General features: G+C 42.6%; 1 protein-coding gene across 1 annotated transcript in view; it reads right to left on the bottom strand.

The window, feature by feature from the left end:
• SDK2 (sidekick cell adhesion molecule 2) overlaps positions 1-18,840 on the bottom strand; it is a gene marked incomplete at both ends in the record, with an annotated part of 427,058 nt that overhangs the window by 79,945 nt on the left and 328,273 nt on the right. Inside the window, 6 exons of the mRNA XM_083351383.1 lie at positions 23-139; positions 962-1,156; positions 4,230-4,313; positions 8,608-8,798; positions 9,259-9,370; positions 12,539-12,672. Of these exons, the coding sequence (XP_083207509.1) occupies positions 23-139; positions 962-1,156; positions 4,230-4,313; positions 8,608-8,798; positions 9,259-9,370; positions 12,539-12,672 (833 nt within the window). The remainder of the gene's footprint in view (positions 1-22; positions 140-961; positions 1,157-4,229; positions 4,314-8,607; positions 8,799-9,258; positions 9,371-12,538; positions 12,673-18,840) is intronic.

Genomic DNA, 18,840 nt, shown 5'->3' with positions numbered 1-18,840 from the left:
TAGTTTCCCAATTCACCATTACCTTTCTGCCAGGTGATAGCCGGTCTGGGAGCTCCAGAGGTCTCGCAGCTGAGTACCACAGCCATTCCATCAATCACCGTGCTGTCCAAGGGCCCTCTGGTTATGTTGGGCGCAATGCCTGTAATGAGGGAGAAATGAGAAGAATGCTTGTAGGAAGAGTTTTGAACTACCAGACTCTTAGCACAACATTGAATTTTATTTCCCTGACACCCCACCCCAAAGTGTACCATAACTGAACAGAAATACAATCGTTCAAAAGACCTTACCCCACGTAAGGTCATTTTGGCTCAGGGTTGATAATGGATACCGTGCTATGCTTTGCACTGCAGAAATCATCTCTCAGGGAAAGAGAGGGAGCACCTGCTCTCCAAAGACATCTTATCTTGCCCTTCCTTGTAGATTAACACTGCTTTATCAAAACAACGTTCACTTCTTATTGTGTAGTGGGTCCGACGCAAGGAAGAGACGCCAGCCGGTGTGTAAGTTCAGCTCTTTATTGGAGGGGGGTAGCGAACTGGGGAGTAAGGGTTACCTGGCCTCCTTAAATACCCAGCCAGGTAAGCGGACAGCCAATGGGGTTGGCCCTAGGTTTCCCGCCGAAACTGGGTTTCCCGCTGAAACCGTTCAGACCAACTCCCCCTGGTGGCTGTTGCTATGCTGGTGCCTGCATACATAACACTTCTTACATTGTATTCCCTTTATGGGTGCCATCCTCCTGCAATAGAGGATCTCCTGCTTGAGCAGGGGGCTGGACTAGAAGACCTCTGAGGTCCTTTCCAACTCAAGAAATCCAATTGCTATTCTATGAATACATCAACACTACTGAGCTGGGTGTGCACGTGGGTCTGACTACTAATCACTTATATTAGCACCACTAGTGGAAGGTACTGCAGCAAAATCAGCAAAGCAAGTCAGGGGAAATAAACTTGCTGACACTTACTAGTGACGGCCAGGTATGTGGAAGACTGCACCTCGCCAGCAGCATTGCGGGCGAAACACTGGAACATCCCTGTGTCATCTGGCATTAGGCCAGTGATCTGCAGGCTCCCATTGGCAAGCAGCTTGAAGCGGGCAAGCTTCTCCATTCCGAGTAGTACTGCATCCTTGTACCAGAACATGCTGGGTGGAGGCACACCTGCAATACCGGGGGAGGGGGGGGGAAAGGAATTTTAAAGATGATTTTTTTAAAAAAATAAGGCTAAGAGGCAGACAGGAAGGCCAGAGAGAGATCCATTAGGCAGTACTGGAACAATGATACTTAATGCCTAAACACATGTGACTTTGTTTGTGAATTGCTTTCATATGGCTGGATTCTGATTCATGTATGTTTCTCCTCCTTCTCATCTTTGTTTATTTAACCGATACGTGTAGCTTCCCTTCTGAACACCTGTATTTCTTAAACCCAGAGTCACAGTCGGGAGACATTAAAACATATCTTTGTATTCTTCAGAACTCATCAGAGTTGGGGTGGACTTCAAAAAGAACACCCCCACCCCCCACCCGGTGGCTCTCATTGATCTCTTGTGGAATTCTCCTCCCAGGGAGAGCCCACTTAAAATCTCCTTCAGTGATAATATTTTATATTTTTTTCAGCCATCTAAGAAAACATGAAAATAGCATTTTGTTCTGATAGTTGACTTTTATTGCTTTTTTTAAACTTTATTGCTTTTATTCATTGTGGTTGTCTTATTTTAATTGTCTTTTTTTTAAAAAAAAAAGCATACCACCCTGTGTTGTCACCCAGCAACAATGAAACTGATGGTTGCACCCGAGTCAGGGAATCCACATTAAACCTTCTGGGTTTGAATCTACATTATCAGAGGGAAAAATGTATGCTCTGCCACCTGTATACAGGAAGGGACACCCCCCCCCTCCACTCCCCAAATCTCAATCATTTTTAAATCCAAGCCCTGGAAGATGAAAAATGATATCCGGGGAAATGGAAGGAAGAACAGCTGGTATCCTCAGGGATCATCTGATAATGTGATCCAGGAATAACTGAAATGGGGAAATCTGTTTTAGCCACAAACACATCAGGAAAAGGGAAGGAAAAAAAATGAAACGAATGTTAAAATTGATCTCAACTGTGATTGTAATTTACAGGATTTAAGATATCAAGGAAGCCCAAGGAAGGAATTGTTTGCTGAATGGATTCTTCAACTCTAAGGTATAGGTAACATGATTAGCCAGGAACAACTTATAATTAAACCATGGTTTGAATCGAATGTGTGTGCTAGACATACAGAATAAATATTTGTCTTGGATAACTGTTATATCTTAACTTTATTATATTTGTCTTAGCAACCATCCTATGCAAATATATGCATTTATTTACTGATGGCTACCTCGGCTCAAATTAAAAAAGGGAATTTTTTTATTCTTTCCTATTTTTAATGAAGCTGATTTTGAATTATAGAGGGTGCTTTTGATCCAACTCCCAAAGGAAGGGAGCTGATTTCCCCAGCATATGCCTCAAAGCTACAAGGATCAAGAGGGGACCCTGTAGATTAGAATTTACTTCACTTTCATCATCTTTTTTACTTTCTACTGGCAAGTAAAGCTGAAGGCCGTGGTGATTTTTTTTCCTTCTTACATGCTAGGGTTGAAGGGGAAGGATACTTGACAAGAACATCCCCCAAATGGACAAGCGATGGCAGCTGAAACTACCAAGCAGCTATACCATGGGTAGGCAACCTCGGCTGACTCAGGAATTCTGGGAGTTGAAGTCCATGAGTCATAAAAGAGCCGAGGTTGCCTACCCCTGAGCTATACCAAGCAGAAGGACCAGGCCAGGGAATATAAAAAGCAGGTAACTTTTGGAAGGAGAAAATAGACACCTCCCACCTTTTATCCTATACTTTGGCCCTGCTGCTACAATTATCTATGGAAGGACGATATATTTAGATTTGTCAAATATACCAACAAATGAAAGCTACCATAAAAAATGTGGGATTTCAAACAACAACACAAAGTAAAACCTTGATAGTCTATTCCAGGGGTAGGCAACCTCGGCTCTTTTATGACTCATGGACTTCAACTCCCAGAATTCCTGAGAGTTGAAGTCCATGAGTCATAAAAGAGCCGAGGTTGCCTAGCCCTGGCCTATTCATAGAAACGGTTTGCTGCAACTTAAAATCAGGCCGCTATAGCTTGCAGTTTAAGGTCACAGTTTCCTTTTCACAAGTCTTCAAATTCTCTGCTTTTTTCACAGAAAGCTCAGGGAGTGACATATTCAGTGCTACGGCAAATAAGGCTGCTGTTCAGCATAGGGCCCCTATCTTGGAGTAGAGCAGTGTTTTTCAACCTTAGTAACTTTAAGACGTGTGGATTTCAGTTCCCAGAAATCACCATCCAGCTTGTTGGATGAGGAATTCTGGAGGTTAAAATCCATTTTTTTCAAAGTCATCAAGATCGAAAAACACTGGCCTGTACATTAAGGCACGTATCAATGTGTCCTACTTAGTCTTTTCATGGTTTTGCTGCAGCTCAATGGGAACAGAAATGTGCTCAAATACATATTTTTAGTTACGTGAGTGTTCTGTACCAGCCTGCTACCGGCCCTGCAGAAAAGGCAGGGACAACCCCTTTTACAAGAAGGCAAGAGGCTGGAATTATGCCTGCCAACTTTATTGCTACAAAAACAAATAGAACAAGACACGAACCAAGAAACAGGAGCTTTTCAAGCGGTTGCCTTCAGCAAACCAGCCCTCCCACGCATTCCCCCTTAAATACAGTTCAGGGCGTGGCTTCTCTCTGCCTCCTTCCGAGGAGCCCCATTGCCTTCCTCTGTTTACTCCTGATTGACTGCCTCCTGCGTTGGGCGTCCTTGAACAGGGCCAGCTGTGGGTCTTCTTCATCCATGCTGTCAGGCTGATACAGCTGGGTCTGCGTCATGACCAGGTGGGAGGGGCCTGGCTAAGGGCTCTCATCAAGCTGTCCAACCCCCTCAGCAAGCTCTTCAACACCCCCCTCCTCCTCCTCCTCTGAGTCATCCGACCCAACTGCCGAACCCACAGGCTGACCCTGAATCACAACAGTGAGTATCTGAACATTTTCTTCATTCATTTCCCTATATCAAATCTCCCAAATGTAGATCTAACGGAAATGGTCATTTATTAACGTAGTGAATGGCTAGGATTATAAGATTAACTATTCTGATTCGAAACTAAATCGGTCCAAACAATCCCTAATATAATAGAAGAAATTACCTTTAGCTTGGCATGGAATCTGTACTACTTTTTCCATCTCAGCTGTAATGTGTCTTTCTGGTTCCTTGGTGAACTGGGGTGGTTCTGTAAAAGAAAAATCAGACATAGGACCAGCCGAATATTCTCCATATAAATTTTAAAAATGAAATGTCATGGTTACATTCGGAATTTTTCAGCTTCTATCTTTGTCATCTCTCACTAACCCCCCCCCCCCTCAAAACAAAACATTTCGGAATTTTTCAGGTTCTATCTTTGTCATCTCTCACTAACCCCCCCTCAAAACAAAACAAATGATCTGAAAGTATTTCCTGCCTAAGATCTAGTATCAATTTCTTATGGGCTAGATGGCTTCACAGTACAATTCCACGTGGGATATTTCCATATCTTTGTAAATTATTCCTGCTGAATGACTTTTATTAAGTTTGTTCTTTTTTTTTTTTTTTTTATTGAAAAGTTTTATAAAATACAATTTTCCTTTAAAAAAACCCACCTTCCCCCTCCCTCCTCCCCTCCCTACCTCCCCCCTATCTCCCCCCCTCCCCCTCCCCCTCCTCCCTCCCCTACCTCCCCCCCTCCACTTCCCCTCCTCCCCCCTCCCCCCCCCGACTTCCCAGAGCAAAATACAAGGTATATATCTAAAAGGCAATCATAAACAATCATATACTAACAATTATAAACTCTAAAATCCATCACTCTCTAGCTTGTATATAGTAAACCAATCCTTAATAATACTAAATATATATAAAAAACTAAAATAAAAGAAAACTAGCATCATTCCCATCTATATTCTTCCACAATTCACTATTACCTTAACATATTCTCATTTGCACATTAATAAATAGTTCTTACACAAATTAACCCACATTAACCCACAAAACTTTCTTCCTCTTCCTCTGTAGTAAGTTGTCCATTAATTCCAAATTAAAAAAAAAAATCTATTACCATACATAGCATCCCAAAACTTTTTTTTTTTTAAAAAAAAAACACAACTACCACTTAACTATAAATATTTTGTGGAAGTTCCATAGATTTCTACTGATCTTATTTTTTTTCCTTTTTTGAGCGTTTTAAGGCAGCACGCGTCACCCTCTGTTCTCTAAGATCATCCAAAAGAGTTGCAGCTTGAACTCCTCCTGTACCCTTCTCGTCTATCTGTGCATCTTCATCCTCTTGATGTTCTCCTTCTCCAGATCCCTCTGCAGCTTCCAGAAGTGTTGATGGGGTTACTTTCAAGACATTATTATAAAAATCATGCGCTTGCTTCACATTACTCAAACAGTACCTTTTGCCATCATACATGAAGCTCAACCCAGCTGGGATCTCCCATCTGAACCTTATATCTCTTTGCTTGAGCTCTTGCACAAGAAATATAAAATCCTTCCTTCTCTTTAAAATCTTTGGAGGAATTTCTTTTAGAACCAAAACTTGTTGACCAGCAATCACAACTTTGGTATCGTAGGCAGCTTGTATAACTTCATCTCTAATTTCCCTTTTTACAAAATAAACCACCACATCTCTAGGCAACTTTCTCTGTTTAGCAATCCACGAATTCACACGAAACACTTTGTCCATACCTTGTTTTAATTCAGATGCTGGATGGTTCAATACTCCCTCAAAAGCCTCAGAAACCAGCTGCTTTAAATCTTCCTTAATATTCTCTTTTAGGCCTCTAATTCTCACAGCAAACTGCATCTGGTAAAATTGAGCCAAGCTCTGTTCACTGTCGATTTTGTCTTTTAAATCTTCAATTTCCAATACTTTTGCTTCTAATAAAGCATTCTTTTGAATCAAATCTTGCACTTGATCATCCAGCACCTCCACACATTTAGCAACTTTTTGCACTGAGGACAAAATGTCTACCTTCATTTCTCTAAGTTTCTGTTCCATCCTTTCTTCCATTCTCTGCTCCAATTTCTCCAATTTCTCCTCCATCTGTAGAAATTTAACACCCATTGACTCCAAAATTAACTGGGTATGTTTTTCAAGATCCTTCGATGTCAATACATCAGGAGAATGCAACGCCTGCAGCAATGATTGTTGTTGCACCGGAGAATTTCCAGCACTCCGAAAAGTTCTAGGGGGAGGTTTAGCCGCCATCTTTTACTTACAATTGTGACGCACTTTCACTTTAAGTTTTAAGCAAAGTCCATCAAGCTTGAGAGTAAAATAAAATCTTCTTCATCTCTTCATCTTTCCCTCTTGTACTGCTCTGCCTGCTCTTTCCCTTTCATAGTCTCTCCTTCAAGCAGGGATGGTCGCAGACGCCTGGCTCTGCTCCATGAAGTCCGGAGCAGAGACGCTAGCCAGCTGGGAGCAGCCCAGGCTACGGGGGAGTTCAATCCTTCAGCCGCCCAAGCTCCAAGCTCAGGCGGCCCCGGAGAACTCAACCCCCACCTGGGGGCTCACCTCCTCCTCTTCTCCCGAGGAGGGGGCTTCAGATTCGCCCGAACAGCTGATCGGCGCTGTTTCGGGCGAAAAAACACCAGCTGAGCCGCGGGCAGCCCGGGAAGGCTCCCTCCGTCGCCGCGGAGCCACCGGAAGTCTTAAAGAACAAACATACCCTGACCTCAACTTAAATAAGACTCAGGCCATTTCCCCACTAGTGATGTACGGCATCTTCACAGCATCACCGAGTCACTGTTGAAGTGATTGAAAGCCTGTCCTCATTATTGGATACTATGGATACTGGCAGGCAACCTATTATGTGCTTTCCTCCAGTCTTTAAGGGGACATAAAAGTATAATAGCATTATTTCCTCTATTTGTCGGTCTCTATTCTCCCCTCATAATAAGGCCAGCAAGTGGTTACCTGCCCTAACGTTTTATTTCAGGACAAGTTAAGTGCCATGATTTGTGGATTTCCTATCAGTAAGAAATACTTCTACCAATCACTCTCCCTAACATGGATTGGGGGAGGAGGCAACGTCTGACTGTGAGCCTCATTCTGGTCTTTGGATCCTTATCTATCAACACATCCTCCTTCTCTAACTTATCTGATCCCTTCAGTCAGAGCATTTTTGATTAATGGGTTTTCACTTCCACTTTTTCCATGGTTAAAGTCTTCTGAGGTCCTTATATGGGCTCCCTGCCTATCCTTTTTTGGGGGGGGAGGGGGAAACTGTTCTTATTTATCCTGATTCTTAAGCTTATCCACTAATTTTTCTTATAGGTTATTTTGGTCCATTTTGTCAGCAGACAAGCAGATGATGCAGGAGATTTCAGCGGGGAAAAGATGCTTGCTCTTCTCTCCTATATCTCTTGGAGGGTTTGCTGCCAGATGTGCTGAGGAGGGGCACTGGCTGATGGAAGGGAGTCCTGAAGTTGGTGCACTTGCTTGTCCTGCCAGCACGAACGGGGGGGGGGCAGATTGAGTTTACATGGGGGAAGGGGAATCTACAAGGGAAAACTTCCTTGCAGCTTGCCAGCATGAACCATGGGATCTGGGAGTACTGATCAGTGTAAGCTGGAGTTGTGGGATAGGCACAAATTAAGGAGTAAACGCTGTGAGGGAAGGAGGATATTAGAAAAATATTCAGAACTGCATAGTCGGAACTTTTATGCCATTTTATTGTAGGATTCTAGAACTCAAGCATATGTAAGTGTTCTATAAATTATGATTTCATAGGTTGTGCATGAAGATAGCCCTGGCTCAAGTCAGCAAGTTACAAGAACGTTGTGGAAGCCGCCATTACACAATGCAGAAGAGGAAGGGGCATGCCTGTATTAGCTAAAAGTGGCTAGTAGGAGTTGGGCCCTGGCACTTCAACAGTTCAAGTCACCACCAAAGCACCAAATATTGTGTGCACAGGAAAACATGAACGGGGAGAAGATGGGAAGTATTACTTCCACATCGGATGAGAAAACCCAAAGGTAGCAAGGCCTTGACTCTAAAATGGGGATAAGAAGACAACTGCGTCATGTCAAGCTAAAGTTAGGGGGATGTATGGAGTTATGATCAGAGTGATTGGGTGGATGTGATGCCAATGAGTCTTTAGGCTCATATCTGCAAGGGTTGTAAAACTGATACATCCTGCTTGATATTCCACTATCCAAATGCAATGTCCTGTATGTCAAACCATCATTTAAAATCATTTGAAATGCAAGGTCTGACATGTTATCGGATATAGGATAATATTGGTGATAAAAAAAAACATGATGGTTGCTTGACACTGAGTCTGAGCAGGAGTATGACTTTAAGGAATGACTAATGTCACATCATAATTGGAAAAGCGGTACTTGGGAGTTAGGGAAATGCTTTGAGTGACTGATGACCGCAGTGCTGAAGCAAAGGACAATGGCAGCAGCTGGCCTGATGTGGTTGCCCAACTGATGAGTAGTCCCTTTAGGCAAAGAAACTCAGCAAAGTTTCTTCTTCTTACCCAGCACAGAGAGATAAGCTCCTCGAACCACAGAGGGTACGCTGCTACTGCGCAACACAGCTTCACACTCATAGTAGCCACTGTCGCTTAGGGAGGGATTAAGGATGGTCAACCGCCGGTTGTAGTCACTGATGCCACTGGATACTGGAATCCCACCTTTCTTCCAGATGATGTGTAGTTTGATGAGTGGCCTGATGAGCAGAGAAGTTTGTGAAGATGGATCCCTTTCAATGTGTTGTAAGAAAAGCAGGAGAGAAGCCTTTTGGCACAATGAGAAACCCCGACTCTCACCCATGGCCATTAAAGTCTGTGGCCTGCCATCATGTAGAGTGTGGGCCAAAGAAAGCCTTATGGGGCCAACTGGAGCAAGGTAGGCCTCCATCCCCAAATTTACTTTGGGATGATTTGTTGCAGAATGACTCTCTGGTACAATATTGCTGGCAGAAGTTGGGAAACATCTTTTTTGGAGTGGAGCAATTAAAGGTAGGCAGAGGCTGAATTTGCAGTGGGCTGGGAGAACATGAGGGACAGGCAGTCATGTCCTTGAGAAGCAGTTAGTGGGCTGTGGGCCATGGCACATGAGGAATACAAAGGAGCCCTCATTGTAATTCGGAGTCACAAGTCACAGAGATAGCAGTCAGGCAGACTTACCTAGCATTGGCCACACACTCCAGAGTCACTTCAGAAGTACCAGAGATTACGCTAGTGTTGCGGGGTGGGATGATGATGGTTGGAGCAATGGGGTCAGCTGGACCGCCTACATCTGTGGAAAAAAAAATGGAATGGTATACCAGTTAGTAGTTCTTTAGTTACACAAAAACATTCACTGTTTATATATGAGAAATGATCATTCATTGTATAACAAAACTTTACCACCACTCCTGTACATTTCTATCTCACATAGCTATTCTCTCTATAATAGATTCCAGATTCAGCAACATGCTGCACAGCTCTTGTATCTTCCTAACATTCTTCTTTCCATGACTGTGTGACATTAGCACCATCTATTAGTCCTCCTACAAGCTTTGACTCTGTCTGTCCAAAATATTCTTGCAGCCATCTTGCAGGAGCATCCGATGCATCCAACATCTACCCATGAGAAGTCCATGTGTATACCTGTGCCATGATTAGGTAGGAGCTCAGAAAATACATACTATTGTTGGTTGCAATTCTATTCTAGTTGAACTTCTTCCAACTTCCCACAAATTTGAATTCCAGAGGTTGTAGCTACCCCATATTGGGAGGCTATCAAGTGGGAAAGCATTTGGAGGAAACTATTTGGAGGTATGTAAGAAATGACAGATAAAATCTCACAGGGGAAGAAGGGTAGTAATATCCCACTGAGCTTTTTGCTTAAGGCTAGTTGAAGCAGGATGTGGTTTGACTGTGCAAACAGAAATCACTGCAGATTAAACCACACTGCTTAAGAAGCCTATCTTGTTCTACCTGATTGCTATTTATTCCTCTCTTTTGGCCCAACCTTCTTTCTTAGATGATACTTACCTGGTCCAAGGCTGTTCACCCACCAGGCCACTGTAGCAGTTTACACTTAGTAGGGACAAGAAACACCAGTTGCTGGTCCTGTATCTCATTTGCCCAATTATCTCTAATTCTCCTCTCTTTTCTTCTCCTGTTTTGCTCCACTCTACTGACTCTTCCTTCCCTGACAGTGAACAGAGAGACCTATGTCCCTTCTTAAAACTCCCATTCAGAAGAATAAAATGGCAAAGAAGCACCAAGTGTGCAGCAGAAGGGGGTATGACTTCTCACGTTTCAAGTGCCGCTTAAGGGCGCTGCCTGTTTTGCATGCAGTTTTTGAGTCACATCCAACACTTGGAAGGTGTGAGTGAGAGTGGCATTTCCGCATGGGTGGGGGGGGGGAAGGGGGAGAATGCATCAGACTTTGTTGGAGACTGGTTGGCCCATCCACCTAGTGATGGAACGCAGGCAAGCTCCCCCATCAAAGTCAGCAAGATGGAGGTGTCTTTACAGGGCAGGATTTTAGCTCCCACCATGCAGCTTGGTGAGCTGAAATCTTTGAAAACAATACGAAGATTCCATACCTACCTTCCCCATAACCTTCCGCTAAATCCTGCCACCTGCTGTGATCTGTAGCTGGGCATCGGCAATTGGCATTGGAAAGGAAAGGAGGGGAAGAGAGAAAGCAGCAGCAAGAGAAGCTGCAACAGGGTAAGTGCATAAAATAAAATAATTGCTGTGATAACTCCCCCCTGCTCCTCCAGTTCTTGACTACAATTGCAAGTTGCTGATATAGCTGAATCCATCAAGGCATGCACTATGGTGTTTATTGCACTCTGAGGTACAGCTCTTCAAATTAATGGGGCAAAGGGATATAAAGCCAAATCTGGGAGACATAAAACAGCTGTGAAATAAACATCCAGAGGGAAAGAGGATTCACATGTCCTGGGAGAATTCCCTTAGAGACTTTACAGAGGCTATAGCCATGCAGATTCCCAGGCTCAGTTCTGCAGCCAAGCACTCTGCTACCAGGAAGCCGATGCAGGGATAGGAAAGGGGAGAGGTGGGGGGGCTGAGCTGGTGATGTAATGAAAGCTTCCTAGCTCTCATACTTATGGCCCAAAGTGTCTAAATAAATTCAGAGCCCGTAGAAATGTTTAGTCAGCACCAGCCGCTTTGCCAGAGATTTACTGCAAATTAAATCTGGGCCCGAGCCAGCAGAAGCATCAGAGAAGCCAGGTGCAAAGAGACAATGGTGACAAAACTGAGCTTTAGGGACCATTGGTTCACCAGAAAATAAGCAAGGCATAAACTTCAGCCCACCTCCCACTTAGCTGCAGCACTTAGCTTTAAAGAAATTCACACTGTGCTAGCCTCTTGAAATGATGTGGCGGCTGGCATTTATTCAGACAGCCCTTCCAGATCCTTAAAGTGACAAGAGATTCAGGCTGCAATCTTATACACGTTTTCATTTTTTTGCAGAAAGCACACTGAAAACGAACAATTTCATTGTCAAATGCAGGCAGTGTCTCAAAGTTCTAGGACATGTCCCAGCAACATATAGTACATCAGTCATGCACAGCCCTCACATTTGCTTTTATGATCTACTGTCAATGCCACCCCACCTTGATTCTCTGACTTCTGTTGCCATCCAACACACTCTGCCCATCCCCTTGTCCTTTGAGAGTATTAAAAACAAAATGTGGAAGAAAGACTCTGCATAAGGTTTTGTTTTTTTTGTCCAGCAGCTCCTCAAATAACCATTTGGTCAACTGTTGGGAGCTGAAAGTGTTGGGCAAGAAGTCAAAACCATCCCCAGCCATTCTCTTCTGTAACACAATTTTTACCAGGACCACCTGAAAGATGGCCAAAGCACTACTCAAAGTTGCCAATCCCTTTGTAGCGTGTGTCGTGTGCACAAGTGTGGTCTCTATGAGGTGTAAAGTTGTCAAAATCAAGCTCTCTTGATTCTTTCTGGGAAGGACAGAACCTTCATCCACAATACTCAGTGGCTGATGTCTTGATCGCTCAGCTGTCCCTCTGTCGGAAAAAGTTGTATTTCTCTATCGGCAGATTCTGAAAGGATTCAGTGGATGCTAAAGTAAATTAAAGTCCTAGCTCCACTCGAATGGGCCTGAGCATGACTTACTTGCTGTGCCATATAGAAAATTAAAATAATAGGGGTCTAGTCAGGATGAACGGTGTTGGTGTTTATGGCAATAACAATAACACTGTTATATTTGTTGACTAGGTATTGATAAATAGTTTGATTTTGTAGTTTGCTTTCCCACTGCAAAGAAGCACTGGCACATGGAGCAGGTGATCTTTCTCCTGCGCCGACTGAATTGGTATCTACCAGACTGTTGCTAAAAAGGCAGGTGAACCTTTTCAGAAAATCAGTCAGCTGGAATCCAAAGCCCTCTCCCCACTTTTCACCAAAAAGAGCACTTACTCTCCACAGTGAGCATGATGGGCTGGCTGGTTTTATTGTCTCCATTCTTATCATTTACAGCTTGTACATAGTATCTTCCCGCATCAGGGGCCACAGTCGACAAGATCACCAGTGTGTTCTCCAGCGTAATAGCTCTGGATGGAGAAAAAAGTGGATTCAGCACTGGATATTTATCAAGGTTCAAAGTTAGGTTGTTAAAGGTGTTTGCACTCTCCTGTTCATCCCTACATGAGCTCTCAAACTTTTCCTTGTAATAACTAGCCTAGGAAGACACACCTAATTTAAAAGTTTTCAGTAGAGAATATACCAATCATCTCATACTGCGTTACAATAGGCTGTTCCTTTTAGGAAGCTGTTGGCTTTCATGGCTTTCCATGTTCAGATAAAGTGACTCCAATCTCTCTCTTTTACTGATTATGTTCTGACTCCTTGCTTCAATTTCTGAAAGAAATACAAATTAGTTTTTTTCCAGGCATTCCAGTAAGCAAAACTTTTTGTTTTTGTATTGGCTTTTATTTTTTCACCACTGAAAATAAATAAAAGGGCTCTATTGGAAGTGAGTAATCTACCACAGAATTATTTGATTACAGGATCCCGGAAGACAGGAAACTCTTTGTTTATGAAGTACTGCCATGCTATGTTTGGGGGTTCAAATACTGTCTGTTTGTCTACCCAACCAACCATCCATCCAAGGGAGGGAGGGAGGGAGGGAGAGAGAGGAGGGAGAGGGAGATATGTATATACATATTTGTGGATTCAAGTTATTGAATGTAGAGTACTTTGCTATAATGAAATTGTACGTCAGGCACCAATCAATATATACAGTTTTGAAAGTGGAAAAACTAAGCTAAGTTGGAAGGATCACCTGTTTTTTATTATTGGAGTTTCTACTGAGAGCATATGCCATAAACCATAGTATAGAAACTGAAATTACAGAAGAAAACAGGAAATCATGCTGTTGTTTCAAGTTGGCATTTGTTTTAAGCCTGGAAATTGCAAGCATAGCTGCACACATCTGCAGATATGAAATAATGATCATTTCAGAATAAATATTATATGATTGTTCAGAGCAGCATAGATATGCATTGAAAAATGGCTGGGGGGATTTGGAAAAATATCCTCCTTTCTCTAATTACTCCTCTCTAACCCGATATTGAAGCAGATTGCAAGAAAAATGTTGCATAACCACTTATACAACTTTAAATCCATTCCCACCTGTAACAACCTATAGGACCACTGTATTGGAACATTTAAAATTAAGCAGTGCACATAAAACACAATAATTAAAAGGCTGCTATGTAAGTAACCTATGGCAAAATAGGAACAGAAAGAGAAATAGCATCTGGAGAATAGCATTTGGGGTGTGCATTTTTGCCACATGAACATATAAAATGTCACAATGCTACGATAATAGAATACAGGTCCTTGACTTATGACCATCATTGGGACTGGCATTTCAGTCACTAAGTCATGTGGTTGTTAAGTGAGTAATCATGTGACTGGATCCCATTTTATGACTATTTTTATTGTGGTTACTGAGTGAACCATGCAGATTTTAAATGAATCTGGCTCCCCTAATTGATGTTGCTTGTTGGAACCTGGCTGGAAAACTCATAAAATCATGATCATATGACTGCAGGATGCTGCAACCAGTTGTAAATGTGAGCTGCCTGCCAAGTGCCCAAAGCGTGATCAGGTGACCGATGGGGTAGTGCAATGGCTGTTATGTCTGAGGACAGGTTGTAAATATTACTTTTTCTGAGGCCCTTGTGACTTTGAACCCTCATTATAAATGAACTCTTGTAAATCAAGGACTACCTATACTAATGATGAGCCTGAAGTCAGATAGGTCTCTCTCTCTCTCTTTGTCTTACGAACACACACACACACAAACACACCCATTTATTGTATGTGTATACATCAAGATCTGTAATCATGTGTCATGTATGAGATAGAGCTGTGTTGTCCTTTATTAAGTATGTTTAGAATTAATGCTTTACTGTATTCATGATTTAATTCAGCATATGCATATGTCCAACAACAACAATGCTGCAGGGTCAGTTGTAACACACACACACACACACCTACATATAATACATATACATACTGTATATATAAAGAAATATATATATTTCTTTACTATATTGTTATTTTTTAATTTTCTATTAATTTTCTGTTTTCTTTTTCTTTTTAAATTTATATTAGTTGTAATTTTTAATAAAACCACTGTAGTTGTAATTTTTAATAAAACCACTATTTTTAAAAAAAATTAAAATACAGTTGGTTTCTGAAGATTAGCTAACTGCAATGCATAAACTAAACATTTGCAAAATAGTGAAACTACTTTCACCTCGAATGAAAAGCAATTAAAATATATTTCCCATTTCCTTTGCCTGTCTTTAAATTATCTTGGTAGCTACACACTCAAGAGGGAGAACAGGTTGGATGTTCATAGATTAATAGTTTTCTTTTTCTTTTTGAAGAAAGAGCTAATCTTCTGGAACTATAAAATGTCTGGGGGAGGGGAAATACAGTATATTTTACCATTAGATTTGCTATGAAAGAACACTTCAAAACTGCCTTCACAAATGGAAAATCACTCAGATTATTCCTTGTACAATAGATGTTACACACGTGTTTTCACAGCTGTGTGTTTGTGTATGTGAGAGAAAATTAGCACTGGGTTAAGTGTTGATTCTAAAGTGGCATAAATAGTCTTCTTTGGTTCTTTTTAAGAATATGGGTTTTTCTACTATGTGTACATTTGTGCCCCAGGATGTTAATTTTTAATGGAATTGAATTAATACTTTCCTTATGATATTTCTATGTTTGTATGAGATGAACTCAGTTCTCACCTCTCCTCCCCCCCTTGCTAGAACCTGCACAAGTATGTTGCACAGGTGATAATTCCAGATTTATTTATTTAGCCCTATGCTATACACAAACTGAAGAGACCACCTCAAACATCCCAATTCCAGTTCCTTTACAGCAGGGCTTTTCAACCAGTGGTACGGGTACCACCTGTGGTACATTGGCACCTGGCAGGTGGTACACGACCATCCTAGAAAAGTGGAGCTTGGCGCTGATCCTGGCGCTTCTGCTGAGCCCAGAAGAAGTGCCGATCAGCTGGAATGTTGCAGCATCTCCAGGGTCTTGTGATTTACATTCAGATGCTTGGCAAATGATTCATATTTATGATGGTCAAAGTGTCCCAGGGTCATGTGAAGTGACCAAAGCCTGCTGCAACCACCCAGCAGAGGGGGGGGGGAGGAATAAAAACCAAACACCCCACCCCACCCCCGCTGCCAATCCTCAACAGAAATCCTCACAACAATGAAAACCGTGGACAGGAGGAAGAGCGCCGCTGGGCAGGCAGGCAGATGTCTTACTTGGCTGTGGCTTGGGGGGCACTTTTTTCAGTGCCATTGTAACTTCAAACAGTCACTAAGCGAACTGTTGCAAGTCGAGGACTACCTGTATTTCATCACTTTTTTCATTTTTTTCGGGGGTGTCATTAAGTTTTTGACACCTTGCTAGGTGACTGGTGGTACTCGGATGTTGCCATATCGTAAAAGTGGCACAATCGGTGAAAAGGTTGAAAAGCCCTGCTTTACAGTGTCTGACTACTGATTTTGAACAGCTGATAAAGTATCCAGATTGTGGCTCTCAAGTTCCTGTGTAGACTCCAGACAAATTGCTAATTCTGTTGGATTCTCTTTACCAGAAACCAACCATTCTTGAGCTTTATTTTGCTTGTGTCAGGTTTCGCACTCAGGTTTCGTTGTGTCTAGTCTCCAGACACTTACCTTGTAATGTAACTTCTCAGCTAGCCTTGGCAGACTCAAAGATATGATTCATCTAAACTGGAATCATTACTGAAGACAAAAATGAAGCCTTATGTACAACAGTTGAACCCATTACGGCCCCAAAATGTCCCAGATTGATACAGATTTTCAAATGTTTACATTCTAGCTTCCTTGCCCACCTTCTCAAAGTAATGAATATTTGATAAGTTGCTTGATGGTCTTAGGTATTTCAGATACATTTATAACATGACTGTCTCTTCCTTAGGAACTGTTGCCTCCCACCTTGCCAGCATAAAATCTTAATACTTGGTTTTTAAAAATATATTTCCATTAGACACTGGAATTGATTTAGTTTTTCTACTAATTTGAGGGGATTATGTTATTCACCTGCCGAGCTGCTGCCTGATACCCTGAGAAAAAATGTAAAGGAGTCCCTGTGCATTTTACTTCCCTAGTCGGTGCCGACTATAGGGGCAGTGCTCATCTCAGGGGGTTGGGAGTGGGAGGCACTGTTTTGCGGTGGTTCTCCTCCTACCTCCTGGACCGCTCGCAGTCGGTGTTGACGGGAGGGCAGAGGTCCGCCCCAAGATCTCTCGTTTGTGGAGTCCCTCAGGGGTCGGTCCTCTCTCCCCTCCTGTTCAACATCTACATGAAACCGCTGGGCGAGCTCATTCGTGGTTTCGGGGTGGGGTATCATCAGTACGCTGATGATACCCAACTTTTTCTTTCTACCCCAAACCAACCCAGTGATGCACTCGACGTGATGTCCCGTTGCCTGGAGGCGGTCCGGGTTTGGATGGGGAGAAACAGGTTTCATCTCAATCCTGCCAAGACAGAGTGGCTGTGCATACCGGCATCTCGGGTTAACCAGGTTGTTCCATCACTTTATGATGGGGGGTGAGGTGTTACCCCCCGTCGATAGGGCTCGCAACCTGGGCGTCCTCTTGGATTCACGGCTCAATTTCGAAGACCATATAGGAGCCGTGACCAGGGGGGCTTTTGCCCAGCTTCGTCTGGTGCGCCAGTTGCGGCCCTATCTGGACCGAGATGCCCTACGCACAGTCACCCATGTGCTCGTGATCTCCCGGCTAGACTACTGCAATGCTCTCTACATGGGGCTGCCCTTGAGGACCATGCGGAGGCTTCAACTGGTGCAGAATGCAGCCGCGTGAGTTGTTATGGGAGTTTCCCGATACTCCCATGTAACACCTCTTCTCCGTGAGCTGCATAGGCTTCCGGTTGCCCTCCGGGTGAGATTCAAGGTGCTGGTAATGACCTATAAAGCTCTAAATGGCTTGGGTCTGGATTATCTAAGGGAACACCTGCTGCCGGCATCAACTTCCCATCGTCCTGTGCGCTCCCATAGGGAGGGCCTTCTCAGGGTGCCCTCGCTTAAGGAGTGCCAGCGGGTGATCCCCAGGGGGAGGGCATTCTCTGTGGGCGTGCCTGCTCTTTCTAATGATTTACCAGTGGAACTTCGGACCGCCCCCGATCTGCATTCATTTCACCGGGACCTGAAAACCTGGTTTTTTGATCTATCAGGCCTGGACTGAAGGCGTTTTAGCTTTTAATATTGTTTTAATTGTTGGGCTTAATTAATTTAATCTATTTTAATTTTATACTATTTTTATATTGTATTTTATGCTGCCCTGTAAACCGCCCTGAATCCTTCGGGAATAGGGCGGTATAAAAATTAAATTAAATTAAATTAAATTAAATTAAATTAAATTAAATTAAATTAAATTAAATTAATCTCCGTTTCAAGGCCATTAAGCTAGAATTGTCTGAAGACATTTCCATAGTCATGTGGCCAGCATGATGTCATAGAGCATTGTGACCTTCCCTCCAAAGCGAATTCTTTAATTTACTTTGCTTTTGAGCTGCTAGGTTGGCAGGAGCTGGAGCAAGGACAGGAACTCACCCCATTGCATGGAGCTCAGGTCTCAAACCTGGGCTACCGACTTTCCAGCTGACAAGCCCAGCACCTTAACCGCTAAGCCACTGCGCCAGGACTTCTCTATACCCTGGTACCAAAGACTATAAAAGGAGTTCTGGAAAAAGGAATTTTCCTTTCTCAAATGTCATGGGAAATTTTTTTATAGTTACATGATTACCTCTGGACTATGCAAAAAGGGTGCTCCAAAATAACCTGATTGATACTCTGAATTTTTTGACATGTGCACAAAATCTTTTGACAGGCAAAAAGACTGACAAAATGTGTAACATTGAAGTTGACCTATCAGCATCATCTATACAAAGCTTGAAAACTAGGCTCTGCCAATTAGCCTGGAGCCCCAAAGAGAATGTGACTAATGGACTGATATAAGATCCCACCCTGTGTACATCTTGTTCCCTTCCTTAGCATCCTTAATGATTTTTAGTCAATTTTAATGTTAATATTAATTATTTTAATAGTTTAATGCTTTATTTTGTTTTTAATTGGTTGTAAGCCACCTAAAAATTTACTATTCATTGATATTGATATCATTAATATTA

Source organism: Vipera ursinii (genome assembly GCF_947247035.1).
Source record: "Vipera ursinii genome assembly, chromosome: 2".
In the NCBI taxonomy this organism is placed as follows: Eukaryota; Metazoa; Chordata; class Lepidosauria; order Squamata; family Viperidae; genus Vipera; species Vipera ursinii.
This window is presented reverse-complemented; position numbering and strand designations above follow the sequence as displayed.